This window comes from Pelophylax lessonae (genome assembly GCF_965119305.1).
Source record: "Pelophylax lessonae genome assembly, chromosome: 1".
Taxonomy (NCBI): domain Eukaryota; kingdom Metazoa; phylum Chordata; class Amphibia; order Anura; family Ranidae; genus Pelophylax; species Pelophylax lessonae.
The window spans coordinates 222,903,773-222,927,207 of NC_138768.1; the positions used below are offsets into that span (position 1 = coordinate 222,903,773).

The 23,435-nt window shown below is 43.6% G+C and overlaps 1 protein-coding gene across 2 annotated transcripts in view; it reads left to right on the forward strand.

Moving 5' to 3' along the window:
• Positions 1–23,435, forward strand: part of HECTD4 (HECT domain E3 ubiquitin protein ligase 4) — a 335,164-nt gene that overhangs the window by 200,792 nt on the left and 110,937 nt on the right. For both annotated transcript variants that reach the window (XM_082265115.1, XM_082265116.1), the window contains exons 29-37: positions 4,039–4,214; positions 5,151–5,286; positions 5,429–5,570; positions 5,716–5,882; positions 7,146–7,292; positions 9,428–9,612; positions 9,991–10,144; positions 14,011–14,291; positions 15,119–15,308. In XM_082265115.1, the coding sequence (XP_082121241.1) occupies positions 4,039–4,214; positions 5,151–5,286; positions 5,429–5,570; positions 5,716–5,882; positions 7,146–7,292; positions 9,428–9,612; positions 9,991–10,144; positions 14,011–14,291; positions 15,119–15,308 (1,578 nt within the window). The remainder of the gene's footprint in view (positions 1–4,038; positions 4,215–5,150; positions 5,287–5,428; positions 5,571–5,715; positions 5,883–7,145; positions 7,293–9,427; positions 9,613–9,990; positions 10,145–14,010; positions 14,292–15,118; positions 15,309–23,435) is intronic.

A 23,435-nucleotide genomic window follows, 5' to 3' on the forward strand; every position in this document is an offset into this window, starting at 1 on the left:
GGCCGACCTGATGTGCAGGCCTACCTAGAGTGGCTCACCTAACAAGGTTGGTTGACTGGCATTGTCATGCCGAGGCAAAACACTGGGTGACCATGGAGTTGGAGGACTCAGACGGCACGTCAAAGAGTTGGCCATGGATTGCCTCGCCACTGCCGAAGGTGCTTGGTGATCATCCTACGTTTGAAAGCACATTACTGGTGTCCAGGGAGGCTTTCTGTTGCTCCTCAATCTCTCCATTACCTTCTCCCATTATCCCTATTTTAGGCAATCCGGAATTTAAGCCTGGTCTCCAGGGCCCTCAGTTTCTCCATCTTGTGTCCGGTGGCCTTCTTCATCTCTGGGACTTCTTGGGGACAGATGGCAAACTCTCCCCTGCTGCATTTGATTCCCTTGCACATTCTAGCCCCCACCCTTACATTTTTGGAGCAGTCTCCAGCTTCTGCACTTTCTCCGTAAATGCTCCCGTCTCCCAGGTATCTCTCGTCAGCTCACGGAGCTGGAATGTATGTGCCATAGGAGAGAAAAGGCTCGCCATAGTCAATCTATCATCTAGGCTGCCATGATTTGATTGGCGTTCTTATTTTACCCCTACATTTCTCTCTCTGTGGGTATCAGACCTTGCTACGCAATTTACTGACTCTCAAAATAGAAAATCCTCCACTATGACTAGAAAACCTCAATAGCCACAAAGGTCCCAGAAACCGGTTATAAGATTTTGACAAGGTGGTATAGGGTGCCCACGACCCTACATCGTATTTTTCCGCAGGTGCCTGACACATGCTGGCGTTGCAACGCCGGCCGAGGTACGATGTTGCACATTTTGTGGGAATACCAGAAACTTAAACCATTCTGGCAAGCTGTGGTTAGTACTATCAAACACCTGGCTAATGTTGACCTGGCAGACAACCCTGTGGCAAGCTGCACCTCACGCAACGGGCCATTAAAAAATAGAAGACCTCTCTCACCATCCAGCTTTTAAATGCAGCCAAGGCTTGTATTCCCCTGTGTTGGAGGTCTGTGCATCTGCCTTTAAAGTCTCTCTGGTTCTCTATATTTAACAAACTCAGGGATATGGAAGACCTTACGGCTACCCTCCATAAACGGGAGAAGTCCTTTCGTGACACCCAGAGACCATGGCAACACTTAATTTTCATGGATGCCTATATACAGGAGGTCTCACTGGCTGATTTTTCTAAGGGCCTCCTGAGAGGCCCTGGGTGAGAGAATCCACTTTTCTGGTTCTTCATGTCTCTGTAAGTCCTTGTCTTCTCTGTATGTGCTTCCCTTTCCCCTTCTCCATCCATTCCTTCCCATCTGTATCAGTTGTATGTTCTCTCTCTTTTTATTTATACATTTAGCTTGCAAACCTCTCCCTTGCAGTTTTCTTCCTTCTCTTATGTACATGATCATGTTTGTTGGATCTCATTCCTTTTTTTGGGGTAATTGGCCACCGGGGGATCTATTCCGACCCCCGATATTCTTCACTCTATAGCCCACAGGTTTGCATTATTATATTAGGGCTTTTCTATATAGGCTGGGAACTTTGGAGATGCTTAACATTATGCCCACCCGGTTATGTTTTATCTGCCTGACTTATAATTTGTCATATTATGTTTACTCTGTTTTGTTGAGCTGTCTTTGTAGTCCTATTGCTGATGTTTACTGTATGTTATCAGCAGACTTACATCATTGCATTTTGCTCTACTCCTACCTTGGTTTGTACAATGCAACCTTTGGTTAAATAAAGAAATTACAAAAAAATACTTTGTATTAATTGTACATTCCAGGAAACAGGAATTGATTCATAGGCTACCATTAGATGATTGCACAGTGGCAAAGGCTTTGCTGGGACCACACCCCAGTGTATGCACATAACACCCCACCCACTGCGAAAGGCTCCCATTTTTGGCTAGTGTCCTTAGGTGATGGTGATATTAGTGAAGGTTTTTCAATTTTTTTTTTTTCAGCAATTTTTGACAAATTACAAAGACTTTTTGGGGGCACATTGTCTTAGGAAGCATGTCCCATCATGGCCTTGAAACCTCTGTCCCAAATACTGCAGCTAGGCTTTTACCTGGTCTCCTATTATTGAACTTGCCATATATCCCATATTAGATTTTTCTTTCTTTGGTAGCAAATGCAAGTGATAGTTTATACTCCCTGTTTATTCACACATCCATTGCATTGCTGAAAGAATCATTATGCAGGGGAGCTTTTTTTTATTAGACCCTTGTTTACACCCTGAACATTCTTATACCAGTGTGCCTTGGAGACCTTTTACTTCAAGACTTCGGAGCCAGATTCTTTAAACCATTTTTACAAATGCTGATGCTTAAACTTCTCCCTTTTGGGTTGATCCAGTATCCTTCTCTGGCTCCTTCTCCAACTTTGTACCATGTAGATTACTTTGGTCTAATCTTTGCATCATTCTTAGTCGCATTCTTCCTTCATCACAACGTTATTTCTGGCCCCATGCTCAGGAACATATTCTTATTAGCACCCCTCGGTTACCCAGCATGGGAATTTCTCTCAGCTTCTGCTGGTGGACTCTTCTCAAAGCAGCCCGTACCCTCTCTTCTTCACTTAAGGTCACTAGGCTTCTCTCCGCACTACGTGGGAATGTTGGCTCCACTGCCTAATGTCCTTTTACTCATAGCCATAACAAATCTTTGCCTGGCTTGCAGCCCTCAGCCTTTGCTCTGAGCTCTCATATATCCTCCCTTCCAATATTAAGGTGGCTGATTACAAATTTGCCGTTTTTACAGGAAGCCATTCTGCTCTTGATTTTTCAAAAACGTGGCCTTTTGTAGCAGCTGACATCTATTTGCTGGCTTAGTGCTGGAAAATGTTACATTACCCCTATTTTCAGTGCTTCCTTTCTCCCTTTTTTTCCCCTCTCCATGTGTGGTCTATGTGTGCCCTGGCACTTGCCTGGCCCTCTCACCAAAATTTTCACATATGACTTTGCTACAGAGATCTCCCAGCATCTCTTTTTGCTAGTTGGCCACATTCTGTCCTCTGGGCTGGGTGCCCCTCTTCCTGGGGCATGCAGATCGCTTCCCCCATACTATGCAATATACCATGTGAAGTAGTATTTACCAGGTCTGTTCAACGAGAGCTCCATCTTAGCTTTTTCTCGTTCCCCCATCCTGCAACTACTTCTGTTGGGATTTGCCAAACACCTACTCCATAGTATCCTGCAGGTATTGGCTCAGCCTTATATGCCTTCTCCCCCCCCCACCCTCTGTTTAAAAAAAAAAAAAAAAAAAAAAAAAAAAAACTTTTGACCCAGCAGTATTTAGCAGCAAAACCATACAGTCCAATAGAAAGGTGTAGGAATGGGTAGGTCAACTTGACACTAAAAAAATTGTCACCATTTCCACATCAGTGTGTCATGGGTGTCAGAGTGCTTGAAAAGACTTGTAAATGTGCCTGCATTGTAGTCCTGCAGCTAGTATGGTGTCCATCCATTTCAGACTGTTTTATTTAAATTTTGAACCAGACAGGAACCCAGGCCAGTTGTTTTCACCCTGGCCATCCTGCTACTTGCTGAACATCACGCTTGTTACAAGCCTCTATTCTGTTATTGTGGAAACACAATCATGAACCTTATGAATGTGGGAGCTAAGCACTTTAAACGTTAGCCTTTATAGACTTTGACAGTATCCCTAAAAGGTTTGGAAGCCACATGATCATTAAGTTGACACCAACATCTGTTTTGCTTGTAAAAATAAAAAGGTGCCTTGAAATGCTTGTTAGTGCATTAGAGCCTACCTTCATCTTTCATTTAAGTAGTTCCTTTGGGCTAAGCTGGCCCAAATAAATGATTTCCTTTACTAATTGCTGTGGCCTCACCATGCCATGTACACGGAGGGTATATCCTGGGCTGGAATACAGTTTTTTTTGTTTACCAGTGTCCAATCTTCCTGTAGGTGGCAGTATGATTAGGAAGTTTGAATTTCTGTGTCCTCAAAAAATCCTATTTCATTAAGGTCTGGTTTTTTTTTTTTTTTTTTTTTTTTTTTTTTTTTTAATCAGAGAGAAGTTTTTCCAAGAGGTGAATTCCTTGATTCAGAAGCCCTCACATCCAATGGCAAAAACAAAAACACTGGTGAAGAGTTTGATGAACCGAGCAGAGCTGCTATTACATGTCACAATTGCAGCACAGTCTGGCATCACCAGAAGCATCTCTGGCACACCAACAGAGCCACCAGGTATTTGAAAAACTTGACCTAAACAAGTAATTTGGGTTTTGTCAACTGTAGTCTTAAGGTGTCCTTAAAATGCTGATCATCTATAGCGAAAGGACAATGTTAATCATTCTGGTATGAGGTCAAATTATAACTACTCCGATATCCTATGGCTAGAGTGCAAAACATATTTTTTACAAGAAGCAGAATGGCGTGTGTATTTGGCACTCAAACCATTGTTTCTCTACTTTTCAAAAATTTGAGTGGATGGCTTCTCTCCAGGCCAGCCAAATCGGTCAGATAGAATGTGAGATTCAGTGGTGGCTGAAAATGAAAACTGTTATAAACAACATTTCTTTTAAAAAATATATATATAGTTATACTTACATGCTCTGTGCAGTGCTATTGTACAGAGGGGCCAGAACCTCCTCTTTTGGAGTCCCTTGTCGGCACTTTTGGTTCCTCCTTTTTTCTGTGTGCCCCCTATAGGAGGCAGATTCCTATGGTATTGCACCCTGGGGATTGCGCTTGAGCAGAGCTGTGTGCATCCATAGACGCACACAGCACTGCTTGGCCCCACCCCTCACTCCTGCTTCACTGAATTTGATTGACAGCATCTTGAGCCAATAGATTATCCTGCTGCCTCCATTCCCTTTGAGGAAAGAGAGAATGAAGAACGCTGCTGCAAATGGGCACAGGGCTGGATTAATATTGGACTCGGTTATGAATATGGGTGGTGAGGGATACATAAAACAGCTGGGACATTTTTTTACCTCATTGTAGGGAATGCATTAAGTTAAAAAATGTCCTGCCTTTACAACCTCTTAAAGCAAGGGGTCAAGGATTATTTTTTTAGCAGGGGATGTAGCTAAACTATATATACAAACTTCCCCACAGCCTTTTCCAATTTTTTTACTGCTTGTAAAAAACTTTCTAATGAGGTTTTTGGATATTTCTCAGCTTGTAAATCTATATCGGATGCCAAAGCAATATCCCAAGCTATGCGTCAGCCAGTTTTTCTCCGTAGTATGTCAGCACCATCTGACCTGGAAATGATTGGGAACAGTGACCTGGAGTTTAACAGAACCAATTCAAGGTACATATGTTTCCTAATGCTCAAACATATAATTTTTAGTATATGTGAAATGCTAGTTTATCTCATTTTGAACTATGATGCTGTATTTAACAGCTTGTATAATATTGGCTTTTGCCTTTCAAAATGTGTGGTATTTTTGTAGGAGACGTAATGTAACTAGCCACAGGAGCAGCTCCTTCACATTGCTACAGTCGCTGGCTAATGAAGACAGCAGGGACAAGCCAACTTACAGCGTCTTGCTAGGTCAGCTGTTTGCATTCATTGGCACCAATCCAGACCAAGCGGTATGTCATTCTGTACTCTGCACAATGATTTTGCATGTTCTTGACTTTTTGAGATTGAGAGTTGTTTCTTTTCTTACATAATTCTGTTGCATTTACATTTGGTGCAAGTGACCAGACTACAGTCTACATTTTTATACTCTTTCAGGTATCAAGCAGTAGCTTTTTGCTTGCTGCTCAAACACGATGGCGCCGGGGGAACACACGGAAACAGGCCCTGGTGCACATGAGGGAATTGCTGACTGCTGCTGTTCGGGTTGGAGGAGTAACACATTTGGTTGGGCCTGTAACTATGGTGCTTCAAGGAGGGCCAAGGTTGGAGTTCAATATTACTGTTTTCGGTTTTTATTTTTTTTAAAGTGCATGTTCATTTACTGCTGAGAATAGACTGACACATTTAGGCCTCATGCACACTGCTGCTGTTAAGCTCCAAGTTTTTGTGAGTTTAGACGTTTTTTTTTTTTCCTGGCCTTGAACTCACCTAGTGTAATCCTATGTGTCCATGGATGTTTTTAGCAGTTTAGTAGCAGGGGAGTTTAGTAGGTATTTTCTGAATGCCCTAAAATCAAATTCAAGAGAGGGAATTTTGACAACAAAAATGCTGAACGCTGTTAAACGTGTGTAAACACTATTAAAAATACCTAAATGCTAGACGTGTTTAGCACTTCAGCGTTTATTTCAATGGCCAGCATAAATTAAAATTCTGGCCAATCAAATAAAAAATTATTAACAAAGGTGTTGTAGAGTATTCAGCAAAGTAAAATAAACTATAACACTAGCAGCGCTAAAACAAAAGGTCCATTGTATAAACCAGTGTCCATAGAGACTCATAAATATATAGATGTGCAGTCCATACAGTGATACATCAGGCACAATCCATCCACCAGGGTAGGGGAGTGAAGGGTCTTGTACACTCCTCCAAAAATACCACCACACTGTAGTGCTCCCCCCCTTGAATGAAACACTCACCAGAAACTGGTGAATATAAAGCCTTCAATCAGATCCACCAATCAACGGGTGTACAAATCACTGCTGGGCTACACGTCACTCCTCCTTCCTCCAATATTCCTCCGCTCAAAGTTCATGCAATTGAACAAAGTGGGGGCAACAATAGTGTAATTCTGCAAACTTTTTATTTTTAAAACCACACACAATAAAAGCCCCTCTCCCCTCCAGATGTCTACTTACAGGAGGGTAATGGAGTGAAGGCATAAAGGATCAAAATATGCACACTGGATAACCAATTCCAACCATTCCTGCCGTCCAATAGGAATCCCGGATGGTGTCCTGTGTGAGATAGTCTGCGACCGCGCACATCAGCTCTGACGTTTCGTCCTCACGACTTCCTCTGAGAGCCTCATATTTTGACTCCTGTGTTTGCAAATAAATAATTACCCAAACTCCAAACACTGCTAAATTCTGCTAAACTGGTTTTATAAAATGCAGCTTAGGTGAGTTTATAATTCTGGTTTTCTCCTGTCAGGATTAACGTTTACAAGTCAAGAAACCAGTGTGCATGAGGCCTTTAGGTCAATAACGTTTGCCTAATGTGATGGTAAAGTGTTGTTTTTATAACAGAATTGAGGAGTTGACATGTGGTGGAATGGTGGAACAAGTTCAGGAAGCCTTTGGGGAGACCATGACTTCAGTGGTGTCGCTGTGTGCTCGCTATCCCATGGCCTGCGCAAATAGCATCGGTTTGCTGTGTACTATACCTTACACAAGGTGAGTTCAAGTATCATTTCATATATAATTCTGTTGAACTGTTTTAGATAAAATTACAGTTTGGCATCTGAATAAACACAGTGGTGTTTCTTTGTAGAAACTGGGTTAAATAGAACCCCTTTGGAAGGCGACTATTTTGACAGGTTCCTTTTGTATGCCATTTTATATCCAGTTAAAGCATTTAACAATAAACTATTCTGCATTCCTCTTCTCTATTTGAGGGCACGGGGTATGCACCCTGTCTTTTGGAGGTGGGACATTTCAAGTAGGATTAAAGTAAAATTCACTTCGCTGCAAGATATTTTCTGTTCTTCAGGCTCCCTGTGTCCTTTCCCAAGCTGTGTAATGCAAAATATTTGTACAGAAGTCTTCCCTGCGCATGCACAGCCTGAACATTTTTTGGTAAATGAGAGATATGCCAAAATATGCAGCTACAATCTCCCCTTCCTTGCGATTCATGTGACAGTGGACCCATATTAACCCAAGCCCTTTCAACTCAGACGTTCAGTCACTGAGTAAAGTAAACTTGTGTTCCACTTTTTGTATCAGCTGTCATGATGGGGTTAAAAAACATAAATTAGCCCCTTATAGCACAAAAGCAGCAGATAATCACTACTATAATGAGTTAATTTATACAGTGAATGTAATAATATAGATATAACTATGTATGTCTTATAAGGCATTGCTCCTCACACATTCACATTCAAGTTCTCAGGAACTTAAGAGTAGTAAAATTATGTCCGACGAACGATCTGCTGATTTTCGGTTTGTTATTATGATGCTTTCAACAGCCGATTCAGAATTTTTAGACAAAAACTGAATGTGCAGGCCATTGAATTTTTATCGTCCGTGAACACGTCTGATTTTCGATTAATTGGTATAGTTTTTGTCCGGAAAAAAATGGTAAGCATGCTCGGAAACTAAAGACTACAGACAAAACAATTCAACACATGACATCACTTCTGAAGTTGAATTCTGTCTTACAAGTATTTTCGCATGAGAGTAACCTCTTCGCTTTCGATACGAGACTAACATGCAACAAAGAACGTACAAAAATGTGTCCGCTAATCTGATCGTGTGTACAAGGTTTTAGGCTCTATTCTCATTTGGCGTTTTGGGATCTCGGCAGAATCTACTGCGCTACCAACTAAACAATAATGAAAATAGTTGACAACTATTTTTAAAATCGATTATGCCTGTTTTAGCCCTCGTCACATCCTGCATACCAATTACTACAGCCTTTAATATGTCTGTAAATGCTTTGACAGATCAAATGCAAAGCAGAGTGTTGAAAGGTTCTCATTGGCCCCCCTCTCTCTGTATCAAAGGTCCCCTGGTGCATTCTTTTCTATATGTAAGGAGTTTTATTGCTTGCACAAACATCAAGAGTTGCAGGACACAATTCGGGAAGGGTGCTGACAATGTGGAGAGGTTGGGATGCTTTGAGCATGGAATCTGTAGATACATTGCTTAGAGTTGTGAGGCTGATCCAAACAACACCAGCGTTTCTGAAAGCTGCTCTTGGGCTCCCCTGCCCTATTACTTTTAGAAAAGGTCTGCTCTCAACTTTGCAGTGCCCCATATGAGAGATCCTCTGACAGAGCACAGCATTCAGAAGAGGGGAAACCAGGAATAGTAAAGAAATATAAATTATAAAACCTCTTCCACATACATGGTGAGCTCTCTGTGTGTCCTGTGAATGCTCTGCCTGCTTGTGTCCGTTTCATATCAAATTACTCTCTAGCTCTCACCTGCGTAAGCACTAGAGTGAGAGACACAGGTATTGACAGGAAATGTCAGCTCTCTCACTACGAACAGATGTCATGCATTAACCTGTGCTGTGACATGGTGAATGCCTCATGTTTTAACACAAACTGCTGACACAAAAATGTGAAGATTTATTGTACTATAGGCAGTACATACAGGGCAACAAATGACACCATGAAACTACAGGATCAATACAACATCTTATGTAGGTGAAAAACACAAATTGCAGGTAGGAATGTTTACAGTGCCGTTAAGTTTATTTCTAGTCTATAGTCTATTTTTTTTGGGTCACAGTACCTTTTTTTAAGAAAAGTAGCTCCTTTTACTACCACGTAACACTCTGCTTTATTGTTTTGTCTCCTGGGAAGGAGTGAAGAAAAATGTCTGGTCCGCAGTGGATTGGTTCAACTTATGGATAGGTTATGTAGCTTGAGCAATCAGGCAGAGTCGAGCTCAAGTGAAAAACAGACCAAGAAACAAAAAGTGGCAACCATGGCTTGGGCAGCCTTCCAGGTTCTAGCAAACAGATGTGTGGAATGGGAGAAAGAAGAAGGTTAGTACAGTTAATATTTGGTATTCTAGTATTGAAACAGTTAAAACTTGTGCATGATATTGTGCACTGCGCGTGCCAACTTTGATTTGGGCAGAATCCTGATAATATAAATAATGAAATATGTCTTGGATCCTGTATACAACATCCTCCCTGGTGTCCACAGCAGTTGCATACAGGTATGCACAAATAAGTACAGACATTAGTAGTAACATTTGACTAATGTAGTAAATGTGCATTTCATGTGGTTTGGTTTTTTTTTAAGACTGTTTGTACTTCATGAAAATTTTCTTAATAATGCCATTGGATTTGATATTTCTTTTGGTGTATACATCCATGTTCATAGTTTTTTAATTTTATTACTTAATGTGAACTTTGAAGGTGGTTCTACAGAGGCGGTCCATTCAGGTTTGGCTCGACAGGTGTCCACTCTACTTACCAACCATCTGGCAAGAGCTACAGAGTGCTGTGGAAATCAGGCTGCTGGGAATGATGCCCTCCAAGATGTTCTTAGTCTTCTGAATGATCTGTCTAGGTAACTTATGTTTAAAGTGATACCAATGTTAAAAATAACAAACATGTTATACCTAGCTGCCCTATATAATGGTTTGCACAGAGCAGCCCAGATCCTCCTTTTATTGGGTCCCTCTTCTGTGCTCCTGACTCCACCCTCCTGTTGAGTGCCCCCACTGCAAGCATCTTGCTATGGGGGCACCCGAGCTGAGCCAAAGCTTCCTCTGTCCATTCAGACACGAAGCGTCAGCCTGCCCCTGCCCCCTTTCTCTCCTCATTGGCTGACTGACTTTAGATCTGACATCACTAGATCTAAATGGACCTCAGGTAAGTGATTTATGGGGCTGAGGGTTGCTGCTGCACACAAGGCTTATCATTTTAATGCATAGAATGCATTAAGATAAAAAAACCTTCTGACTTTACAATCACTTTAACTAATGGGTCCTTCACTGTTCTTTGACTTAAGTCATAAATTAACCACTTGCCGACCGACAGCAGTACATATACTGCGGCAGGTCGGCTCTGTTCCACGAAACGCTGTAACTGTACGTTGCTTCGCGGGACCGCTACTGGGGGCACGTGTGCGCTGGCGGAGGTGCGCGCACAAGGTGATTGGCCTCAGGGGGAGCCAATGAGTGGGTCCAGCGGCCGCGATAGCCACCAGGCACCTGCGATCCCTCCCTGTGGAGACAGAATGGTGGTCTACCATTGTAAACACGGCAGACTGCTGTTCTGTCAGTAATGAACACAGAGATCCTGTGTTCATCTTATTTAGGATTAGAGGTCTCTGTGTTCATTCAATAAATATAACCCCACACAGAAAGCAACCCCTAGGGACTCATTTAACCCTTTGATCGCCCCTGCTGTTAACCCCTTCCCTGCCAGTGTCGTCAGTACAGTAACCGTGCATATATTTAGAACTGATTACTGTACAGCAGTACATATACTGCGGCAGGTCGGCTCTGTTCCACGAAACGCTGTAACTGTACGTTGCTTCGCGGGACCGCTACTGGGGGCACGTGTGCGCTGGCGGAGGTGCGCGCACAAGGTGATTGGCCTCAGGGGGAGCCAATGAGTGGGTCCAGCGGCCGCGATAGCCACCAGGCACCTGCGATCCCTCCCTGTGGAGACAGAATGGTGGTCTACCATTGTAAACACGGCAGACTGCTGTTCTGTCAGTAATGAACACAGAGATCCTGTGTTCATCTTATTTAGGATTAGAGGTCTCTGTGTTCATTCAATAAATATAACCCCACACAGAAAGCAACCCCTAGGGACTCATTTAACCCTTTGATCGCCCCTGCTGTTAACCCCTTCCCTGCCAGTGTCGTCAGTACAGTAACCGTGCATATATTTAGAACTGATTACTGTAGTAATGTCACTGGTCCCCCCAAAAGTATCACAAATGTAGGGTGTCTGATCTGTCCGCCGCAATGTCAGTCCCGCTAAAAATCGCTGATTGCTGCCATTACAAGTAAAAATGACAAATCTTTCCCCTAGTTTTTAGATGCAATAACTTTTTCTCAATCCAATCAATATACACTTATTGGGATTTTTTTTACCAAAAATATGTAGCAGAATACAAATTGGCCTAAAATTATGAAAAAATTTTAATTTTTAAAGTTTTTTTTATTGGGAATGTTATATAGCAGAAAGTAAAAAAATAAATATATATGTATATATATATTTATTTTTTTCAGAATTGTCACTCTTTTTTTTTTTTTTGTTAATCGCGCAAAAAATAAAAATCAACGAGATCATGTGATCAAATACCACCAAATAAAAGCTCTATTTTTGGGGGAAAAAAGGATATTTTATTTGGGTACAGCGTCACACGACCGCGCAAGTGTCATTTAAAGTAACGCAGTGCCGTATCGCAGAAAATGGCTTGGTCATGAAGAGGGTAAAACCTTCTGGTCCAGAAGTGATTAAAGCGGACCTATAAGATGTTTGATGTCAATGCCTGCCTCCAAACACCTGCAAAAACCACCTGAAAAATGCCCAAAAAACACCTAGAAAACGCCTGAAAAGGATGCGCTTAGGTGTGAATGGAGCCTTAAACTGGAGAGTGCAAAATCTGGTGCATTGTAGCAAATCTGCTTCTAAATTCAGCTTGTTCAATTAAGATTTGACAAACCTGGAAGCTGATAGGTTTCTGTGCAGAGCTGCACCAGATTTTGCTCTCTTTAGCTTTATTAAATCGACCCCCAAGATTCTGTTTAGTGAGTGCTACCTTTTTTTTTTGCATAAGTCCCTGTTCACAACTGTAAGATTTTGCCATGCTAAAACACACTTTCCCAGTGAATCAAATGCACACGTAAACTCTTGAAATCCTATGTAACTGTTCACATCTGCACTGATTTTTTTTTTTTTTTTTTTTTACTATGTTACACTTATAAAGATCCTGGTTGCTACATTTTCAGTGTGCTGTGTGAAAATCGCACTGAAAATCACCTTTCATTCTAGTCAATAGAAATGTCCATTTTTACCAGGTGACCAGAAAGCAAACAGTTTGCAAAATGATGTTATGCGTTGCCCTGTATTTTAACGCAACATGCTAACAAAGCAATGTATGCCTTCATAAACTGCTTATTGCGCTTTACAACACAGATTATTATTTCATGCAATTTTGGGCTGTTCGTAGTCTGTTTTTTGTGTAGCTGAGTGCAAGCTCTTGTTGGAGATGAAAGTGTGTATAAAGTCGGTTACACACGGCCAAAAATTGGCCACTTCAATTGGCTTCTGTGGAACGATCATGCTTAAAAATCAGCATCTTATCAACACTTGCAGCCAATGGCTGTAAGCGCTGATTAGTGTTTTCTGGCAGGGGTGGAGAGAGTCCCATGTCTCGGCAAGAGAGATCCGTTCTTCAACTTCGCTTGTGTTGATGCAGAGATCTTTCAGATATGTTGTCTGTATAGCCTGAGCAGTGTACAAATGAATTTGTAAACAATCTTTCATATAAAAGGTTTTTTTTATTTTATTTTTACCTATTTAAGGGTTATTTTGCTGTGGCTGATTGTATTTGTACAATTAAACTTTATTTGTTATTTATGCCGGGTACACATGGGCCAAAAAAAAGGTAGTTTTGGCAGGTACCAGCCGATTTTCAGCCCGTGTGTACAACTCCCTGTCTGATAAAAGCTGGTCTCGCGACCGGCTTCTTTCGAACGGGCATGCTGGAAAACCAGCATCCAATCTGCAACTGATCAGTGCTGGCAATGGCTGCAAGCGCTGACCAGTGGGTTCTTGCTGGGGGGAGGAAGAAGTGTCTAACGGGAAGCTGTACTAACATCACTTTTAGTACAGTGATCAGTCCATTTTTATTTCCTTCGCCCACTGGCTTGAACAAACAAAATAAATCTAATCTGTGTACCAAGCTTTAGTGTACTTGCACACTGTGCTGATGTATGAATATTAGACATTCCTGGCAGGAAAAACATAAGCGCTGTATATCACTTGCACATATTGGCACGTACGCATACAAATTCTTCTGGCTTTATCCAAGCGAGTGTGGCATATGCATGTAAAAATACTGAGCCACAATGCAGATTTTTGTATTTCATACGTAGTGCATGCTTACAGGCCTTTTTGTACAAGCACATTGAAAACAATGGTCTGCATTCATCAGTAAAAAAAAAAAAAAGACAGTATGCCAAAAAACACTATAATTAGGCGGCAGTGTGCAAGAGGCCTTGAGGTTATTTGGATCTGTACTCATTTTACTGTAAAAGAGAATATTTTGCATACAGAAATGTTTATTCATAAGTTATTGTGCTTTACAAATGTTAATGTATCAGAATCAGTTTTTGAATTAAGCAGTTATTCAATCATCTAGCAGGTTTTTATTGCTTTTGTTTTTGAAATATTGTGCTTCCTTTTACCCAGGAGTCAGATAGGGAAGGCAATACTTAGCCAACCAGCTTGTGTGTCCAAGCTCCTTTCACTACTTTTGGATCAGCGTCCTTCACCCAAACTTGTCCTCATCATCCTTCAACTATGCCGGGCTGCCCTGCCACTCATGAGCGTTGAGGATTGTGAAAATGTGGAGCTTCCTCCATGGAGCTACTCTGTGCCGTCATTGCATAGTGATCAGGAAGATCCCAGTGACCCGGCCTCTAAGATTGCATCCTTGCTTCTGGCTAAGCTGGCTGATTATGTGGTTCCAGGTAAATATGCACACACTTTACTTTGCTGGAATAATTTCACACACAAACCTTTTTTTTGATGGTTTTATGCTAAAAATGAAAGGGACATCTGGCATTAACACTTAAGCAGATTTAGGTAATACAATGGAGGAACAGTATTCCTTAGGCTGGCTTAGCAGTTCTGTTGTACTCTCTAATTGCAAACTCACTCTCACCTTATTAAGCCTATCCTTTCATTTTAAGTTACCTGCACTCTTTCCTAGAAGTTTTGATGTCAAACAGCGGTTGTATACACAGTGCCTGGCCTAGTACTGCCCACCTTGGCACATGATAAAATGGTGATTTTCAGTATAGAGCACCTTTTAATGTACATACTGTCCTTACTGCATTTGTTGTAGATAGTTTGGCTAATCTCTGTCTGCTTGGAACTACAAAAAAAGCATCGGTGTTGACCATTAATTTTCTTTAAGTGAAGCTTTTCTTATGATTCTGATTTTTGCCTCTTCTGGGATTGAAAGTATGGGGGGGGGGCACATATAGGAATAATAAGATTACCTGTGTGTATGTGATCGATTGACCATTTCATTTGTGATTTAAACAGCACACTCACTGGCATTAAGGGTAAAAATGCCAGTGTCATTTAGGGGTAATAAGCATGAGTGCCTGTACCTTTTTTTTTTTTTTTTTTTTAATAGAATAATTTCTAGATGGTATTGCATACAGCTCTAGGTAAAGTGAAAAAAAAACAGCAAAAACATTTTGCATTGACTTGTCACTCTGCAGGGTAAGAAAAATTGTTAACCAGTGTAATGATTTTGACAGCAGACAGTTTCTGCTTTCTATTATAGGATGTCAGACGGTTCTTTCCCCCACTGCTTCTGAGCCAGATAGCAATTTATCCAAAGCTAGTCCAAAAAACTCCCAGAAGGGTGACAAGGATACTGGGGAGGAGAGTGAAGCTGTGGATGGTAAACTGTCCATTTTTATCCACAAACGTGAAGACCAGTCTTCTCATGAAGTCCTGCAGCCTTTGCTCAGGTAATGCAAGGAGTGCCATAATTAAATGTTTTTTCCTTCTTTTACAAAATAAATACATTTTAAAGTGGTTGTAAACCCCTAATTATACAGTATCCATTGAAGTAACTGGCCTCGGGTGATACACCGAGATGAAATCCTCCATAATTTGTACCTTTTTAAATATGTGCCTTAAAGTGGTTGTAAACCCACTTTAAAGACTTTTACCTATAGGTAAGCCTATATTAAGGCTTGCCTATAGGTGCTATAAATATCTCCTAAACATGCACCGTTTAGGAGATATTTACAGTGCATGCAGCCAAAGACATCATCGGTGAATGCGCTCTGAAGGAACGGCCACCCGTGCCATTCCTTCAGAGCCCAGTGCCATGAACGGCAGCTCCTGCGCACAATCAGATGGCCGGAGGACGCGATCCAGGAAGCAGGGCGGCCATCCTGTCGGCACTGCGGGGGCTTCGTTTTTAGGAAAATACTTCATAATGAGCTAGTATGCAATGCATTTACTTCCTCTTTAAATCTTCTTCATAGAAAATAGTTGAGAATTAGCAGCGCTCCTCGGGTGTATTCCACCTTCTGTGCCTTTTAAATTTCAAGTTAAACACCATGTGAGTATTCAAAATATGGCACCACTTGGGGTTAGGCGGATGAAATCCAAACATGATCTGCAGATCCCGTCACCGCAACACGTGAGACCTCTCCCTTAGCTAGTCAAACTCACCAGATTGTTAATAATATTTGCCTGGGATAAACACTTGTCCTCCATGGATGATAAAGGATCCTCTAAATTTGAAATCCTCGTCTCCTTAAGGTGTCACCCATGTCATGAAAGAAACCGACTCATAGCATAATACCGTTTTTACATTTTTTTACCAAACCCCCCCCCCCTTGTTAAAATGCACTTACACTATCAAGTAAAGCATGTAATCACAGTCTCATACCACTCGGCCAGCATGTATCAGTCTTACCACTCATCAATAGTCCCTGATCACGGTGGTTCCCGGGATATGATACAAACTGTCGGTAGTCCTAGTAGCCGCGTTTTCATCACGACTTCGTCAGAGGGCATGGTCACAGGGGGCGGTTCCTTCTATTTATCGTATAGTCACCAGAGGTGTTAACCCCTTCTTTGACTACTATACCGGCACAAAATCGAGCTTCACTACGCTCGATCGGCCACATACAATCAAGGACGATACATCCAATCCTGGTGCTGTTGCAATATAAGGCAACATATTCAGTACATGATATTGGCCACGAATAAATGAAGATTTACAAACCATTAATTGTGTAATGCTTTCTTCACATAATCATTTACCTACATGGTATGAATCGGCTCTGTTATCCACACCTGCGGTATCCTATATGGGAAATAACCCCAAAGCAGATATCTCAGGTATGGGAGCCTTAAGCGATCTAATTTCCGGTCACATGGAATATATATATATATATTTCAAAGGTACGGTGAGCAGCACAACAGCAATGGTTCGTTGAAATCATGTGCAAAGCAATCAAGCCATTACATTCTATATATATATATATATATATATATATATATATATATATATATATATATACTGACCACATTATTTAACTTCATGATCCGCTAAACACTGTTTCTTCCCCAAATATCATATATTAGATATAAAGCCTATAAAATTGTGCAAGGATTTTTTTCCTTTATACAATCAAATATAATCAATAATTACACAATTCTAACACATTATAGTACAAGACCATTTTAGTTGCAATCACGTCATTTGAAATCGCAGGTCTAAGTATACTAATAAAAACAGATTTTAATCCTAAAAATTCTACCTATCTTTTAGAACCTACTTAAAGCTAATAATCGCTTATGAAGCAGTTCAAATCTAATTCCACTTTCATTCCCCAAGGACTCAGAGTATTAGTTAGATATATCCATTTGGTCTCACATCTAGACATATGCCTCACTGTGTTTGTTCCCTTCCATACTGGATGGGTTTTGTCTATACCCCAAAACTTCAGACCAGAGAGGTTCCTATTCTGTTTCCGTCTGAAATGCAACGATGCAAATGTATCTTGGGTCTCACTGGTGGATCAAACACATTTTTTTACCACTCTATCTCCAAAGGTTGGCATCTTCCGATAGATAAAAACTGGATCGTTATGGAGTACTTTATTCCAGATCCTATCCATACTTAATATGTTCCAATATTTCCTGAATTTTGTTTCTACTTCCCTATATTGGACATTATAGTTACTAATAAATCCCCACTTATGCTTTCCATCATTAACACTATCTTAATCTATCAGACACATATCCTGTGAAACCTGTCTAACTTCATGGATTACTTTATCCAAATGTGGGGCTTTGTACCTTTTTTCCATAAACCTCTTTTTAATTATTTGTGTTTGTGACATAAAGTCTGAATCTGAATCAAAGTCTGAATTCCTCCTGATCCACATAAACTGTCCTTTCGGAATATTTTTCAACCGCAAAGGGTGATGGCCACTATACACAGACAGATAACTATTCTGATTGGTCGTTTAAAATAGGCTTTTAGTAATTACCTGATGGTCATGTAACATTATATTCACATCAAGATAGTTGACCTGTTCCCTACTCCAGTGGTATTCCAATTTTATATTGTTAGTATTGGTATTGAGATCGTCTGTGAATTCCACCAATGATGATTCCGTACCTACCCAGATGAAGAACAGGTCATCTATAAACCTTTTGTAGAACATTAATTCATTCCTCTGCCGTCCAAAAATGTATCTGTCCTCCCATTCACTCATGAAGAGGTTGGCAAGGCTGGGTGAAAATTTTGCGCCCATTACCACCCCACTCTTCTGAGTGTAAAATTTGCCATCATACCAGAAGTAGTTATGGGATAGGCAGAAATGTAATGCCATCCCCAAAAAAGTTTTCTGAGCATAGGGCAAATCGGCTCTCTGGCTGAAAGCCCAATTTAGGGCTAAAAGTGCATCCGTATGTTGGATCACTGTGTACAAGGACGACACATTTGCTGTGACCAAAAACATATTACCTGATCAGTCCGAAGGACATTTTTTGTTTCTTTTAAATAAGCTTTTGTCTGTAAGACACTTTTCTGTAGAAATGTATCCAAATATTGGCCAACTCTGGATGATACCAAACCTATGCTATTCACTATGGGTCTGGCAGGGGGATTAACCTGATCCTTGTGTACTTTCGGTAATGTGTATATGGTTAGTATCCTACTAAAACTCGGGACTAAATATCTTTTCTCTTTTTTTAATTAGTTCTCTCATGGGGTATCCATATTCCACTAGTTTACTAAGATCCCTTCTATATCCTAAAGTGGGATCCCCATCTAATAGGGCAGCGATGATGAACCTTGGCACCCCAGATGTTTTGGAACTACATTTCCCATAATACTCATGCACTCTGCAGTGTAGTTGAGCATCATGGGAAATATAGTTCCAAAACATCTGGGGTGCCAAGGTTCACCATCACTGTAATAGGGAATAGGTTTCACTATCTGCTAACATCCCTAAAAGTTGTGAGTGGTAAAAGTTTTTCTCTAAAATTACCACCCCCCTCCCTTATCTGCTGGAAACATAATCACAGCTTTCCTTTTTACCAATGCTTGAATCCACCCCCCCCTCCCCGGTTTTACCTGGGATTAATACTTTTCTTAGGTGTTAAATCCTCCAAATCTCTCAGGACTAGTTGTTTGAACACCTCCACATGATGGTTAGAGGTCCAAGAGGGGTTAACAAGGGATTTATTTCTAAGACCACTATCAATACCTATCGTTGAAATATTAGACCTATTTACAGCTCTTTTTTTATTACCTAAAAAATATTTTTCTCTTTTCATTTATTGACGGATAGAGCGACAGAATCTTCTTGACCATTGGGTTATGCTACCCCCTACAAGAGTAGGACACTAGGCAGGAAAAAGCTTTACCACACCTATGGGGCAGTCTCAGGGGCTATAGGCACTCAGTTTTGTTGCAAGCAGTGTCAGAAGGAATTTAACCTAACTCACTAGAGAGGTGGGTGCAGTGTCCATCAATGAACTTCAGAGAAAAGGATTTTACAGTAAGTCAAAAATCCAGTTTTCTCTTACGTCCTCCGACAGTCGCCGCCTCTTCATATTCGTCACATATGGGGTATTAGACTTTGCTCCGAAGGAGTAGCTAGGCAACAGAATATGTTAACAATAAAGCTTTAACATATCCAACCCTCAAGGGGTGGTCCCCTCAGTCAATACCCTCCTACTTCCTGCAACCATATCCCAGTTTTAATGTCTAGCTTGTCAGGAGTGGCTGGCTCTCTCTGTGCTGGGACTTTCTGTCCCAGACTCTTTCTTCTTTTTAATATTTTGTTTGAGTTTTCTCTCTACCTTTACTTAGCTGTTATTTTTGTCAGCATTAGTTAGTTCTTCGGACGAAGAGGATCATGCGGACTGGGTCTCGGGCTGATCCCCCTGATCGCAGGTCGTGGGTCAGTGGCTTCCCAGTCTGCCATCGAGCGTTCAGCCAGGTAACGCTCCTGGCACAGTGAACGACCCATCCCTGTTCGGTGCAGGGATGATTGGTGAGGTGGCTACCTCACCGGACGCTGTGCGGTTTCTTAACCGCCATTGTGTGCGTCTTGAATTGCGACTCTCCCTGCCTCATGTGCAGCGGCTTGTTCGCCTGTGCGGGTTCCCCACGCCATGTGAGGTAAGTGTATTTATGTGGGGACCTGTCTGTCTGGGGGGGGGTCTCAGTCTGGGACTGTGTAACCTGCCCTTAATCACACTGCTTGTCTCCCTATCTCTCGGCTGCATGCTGTGGGCTGCAAGGGGGGGGGGGGGAGCTGTATGACACTGTGTGTCAGGCTGGGCAGTGTGAGAAGCTGTGTGCTGTGGGGCATGTTTTTTCTTGGCATGTTTGGGCATATACAGCGATCGCTGCGGCGATCTAACATGTATCCTTATATTGGGATGTAAATGTGTGTGTTTTTATGCACTGTGGAGCGGCGTTTTCGGCGCCAAACGACGCCATTTTACCGGCGCCCGCTCCGGCCGCATGGTTTACATGCACGGCGGCCATTTTCTTGTAGCCTCCATAGGCTTGCATAGAGCGCCCTGGCAGCATCACTTCCTCTTTCCTGGAACACCGATCGAGGCAGCAGCAGCAGCGGGGTCTCCTCAGGTTTTATCCTTCTATTCTTGCTATCCATTGCCTGTATTCAGTCTGTATATTCCCTGTGGGGGTCTCATTGTGCCTGAGTGTGGTGCGGTGGGCTGCGCTTGCCGCGCTTGCTAAAAGGGGGCAGTTAACCCTTGGTTGTCTGGCATTACAGGGGCAATGGATTCTCAGGAGGGCAAGTTTCCCACAGTATTGGTGGAAAGCCAGGGGACCGCTGTTTCCCCCCCAGGGGGGGATTTAGCCACTATTGTGGCTGGCCTTGCTGCCCAGGTGCAAATGCTGGTGGCTGCTCAATCTACTAAACGGCCCAGAGTTGCTCTGTCCTCTGATTCTGAGGGTGAAGGTGATGGGGCTGTTCTGGCAGGGACCTCCTTGTCGGGGTCCCGCTCCTCTCTTGATCTAGTGGGGTCTGAGGTGGAGGCTGAAGTTGAGGGGCTTGATAATTCTCCCCCTGGCTCGCCTGAAGAGCTTGCAATTATGGATGAGTTGATTGCTTCCATTAAGCAGACGCTACGTTTACAGGACGAAGTGTGTCCCCCCGCTGCCTTGGCGGCTTATGGGACGCAGAGGAAACGCAGGACGCCGCAGGTTTTTCCCTGCAATGCTGATTTTCAGCGCGCTGTTAAGGATCAATGGCGCGATCTGCGCAAGCCTTTTGCGGTACCGAGTAAATTCAAGCTGCGTTATCCTTTCTCGCCTGCCACTGATGAACGGTGGTGTGTACCTCCGCCAGTGGATCATGCAATTGCGGTTTTGAACAAAGCCACTGCGATTCCTGCAGAGGGTTCCCCTGTTTTCCGTGATGCCACGGATAGGAGACTGGAGTCTCTTGCCCGTCATACTTATTCTGTTACCGGTTCTATGCTTAAGGCTCTGTTTGCTTCTCTCATGGCGGCCCAGGCGATCGCAAGTTGGACGCAGATGCTTAGGCGCGTCCTAGTGGCCGACTCGGCCTCGGCGGCGACCCTGGATATGGTGGATCAGATCCACCAGGGTGTCATGTATCTGTGTGATGCGGACCTGGACCTGATTCCGTTGGCTGCACGTGTGCACAGCGTGGCGGTGTTGTCTCGCCGCCTGGTTTGGTTAAAATGTTGGTCGGTGGACCAATCTTCACGTAAGACCTTAGCCAATCTGCCTTATGATGGGTCTCGCCTTTTTGGGGAGTCCCTGGATGTGTTGATTAAGGGGATCACTGGGGGTAAGAGCACTCTCTTGCCCCATTTCCCAAAGGCTAAGGGGGCTTCTGGGAAGAAGCATGCTAATTTTCGGCCCCCTCAGGGGTCCTTTCGTGCCTTTCGGCCGCACTACAAGGGCAAACCGTTCAAAGGCCAAGGCTCTCAGAAGAAGCCCTGGTCTGGGAAACAGAAGTCCGGCCAATCCGGACCTGCAGCCCATAACAGTTCGGCCTGAAGGGGCGCCCTCACCCAGTTTTGGGGTGGGGGGACGCTTGCTCGGTTTTCTTCAGCCCTGGTTGGCCCGTGTGCGGGACAGATGGGTTCTGGAAATCGTTCGATCTGGTTACAAGATCGAGTTTCTCTCTCGGCCGGAGAGCAGATTTTTTCCCTCAAATCTTCAATTGTCTCCAGAGCGCCTGCGGGACCTGCACCTGGCGGTGCGGGACCTGAGGGCTCAGGGAGTGGTGGTTCCGGTGCCTCATCGGGACAGATTTCGGGGGTTTTATTCCAATCTGTTCACCGTGCCCAGGAAGGAGGGCAAGGTCCGTCCGATTCTGGACTTGAAGGCTCTGAACCGCTCTGTGCGGGTTCGCAAGTTCCGCATGGAATCCCTGCGGTCGGTGGTGGCTGCCCTGGTTCCGGGGGAATTCATGGCCTCCATCGATTTGAAGGATGCGTACCTTCACATCCCCATATTCGAGGGTCATCAGAGATACCTTCGATTTGCCCTTGCGGAGGATCACTACCAGTTCGTGGCGTTGCCCTTTGGTCTCGCCTCGGCTCCGCGGGTCTTCACCAAGGTGCTTGCACCGGTTCTGGCATTGTTGAGGGCCCAGGGCATTTCTGTCCTGGGGTATCTGGACGACATTCTGGTTCGGTCTGCGACCAGACAGGGTCTGGAGGAGGACCTGTCTGTCACGATGCAAACTCTGCAGGAGTTTGGTTGGACGATAAATGTTCAAAAGTCAACACTGAGTCCGTCGGTTCGTCTTCCCTATCTGGGAATGATACTGGACTCGGTGCAGGCGAAGGTCTTCCTGCCGGAAGACAAGCTCAGGACTCTTCAGGAGGAAGTCCGGTCCCTCAGGGACGTTCCGCACTCGTCTCTGCGGACGTGCATGAGATGTCTGGGATTGATGGTCTCAGCCTTCGAGGCGATTCCGTTCGCGCAGTTTCACACGCGGGGTCTCCAAGCGGAGATCCTGTCCAGGTGGGACGGGCGACCTCAATCTCTGGATCTTCAGATCTCGTTGAGTCATCGCACCAGGGAAAACCTTCTGTGGTGGCTCCAGTCCCCGTTGGTGTCCGGGGGCAAGTCGTTTCGTCCAATCTCATGGACGGTAATCACCACGGATGCCAGCCTGTCGGGCTGGGGTGGTGTTCTGGGCGTTCTGTCCGCCCAGGGGATCTGGTCGGAGGGGGAGTCTTCCCTCCCGATCAACATTCTGGAATTGCGTGCGATAAGGCTCTGTCTTCATCGCTGGACGGACCGGCTGCAGGGCTGCCCGGTTCGGGTGCAGACGGACAATGCCACGGCGGTGGCCTACATCAACCACCAAGGGGGCACCAGGAGTGCCCGAGCGGCTCGAGAAGTGGCCGACATTCTGTCTTGGGCCGAGACTCATGTTCCGGCGATAACGGCGGTTCACATTCCGGGAGTGGAGAACTGGCAGGCGGACTATCTGAGTCGCCAGACCCTGGATCAGGGGGAATGGTCTCCCCACCCGGCTGTCTTCCAGATGTTGTGCGCGAAGTGGGGTCTTCCAGATGTGGACCTGTTCGCGTCT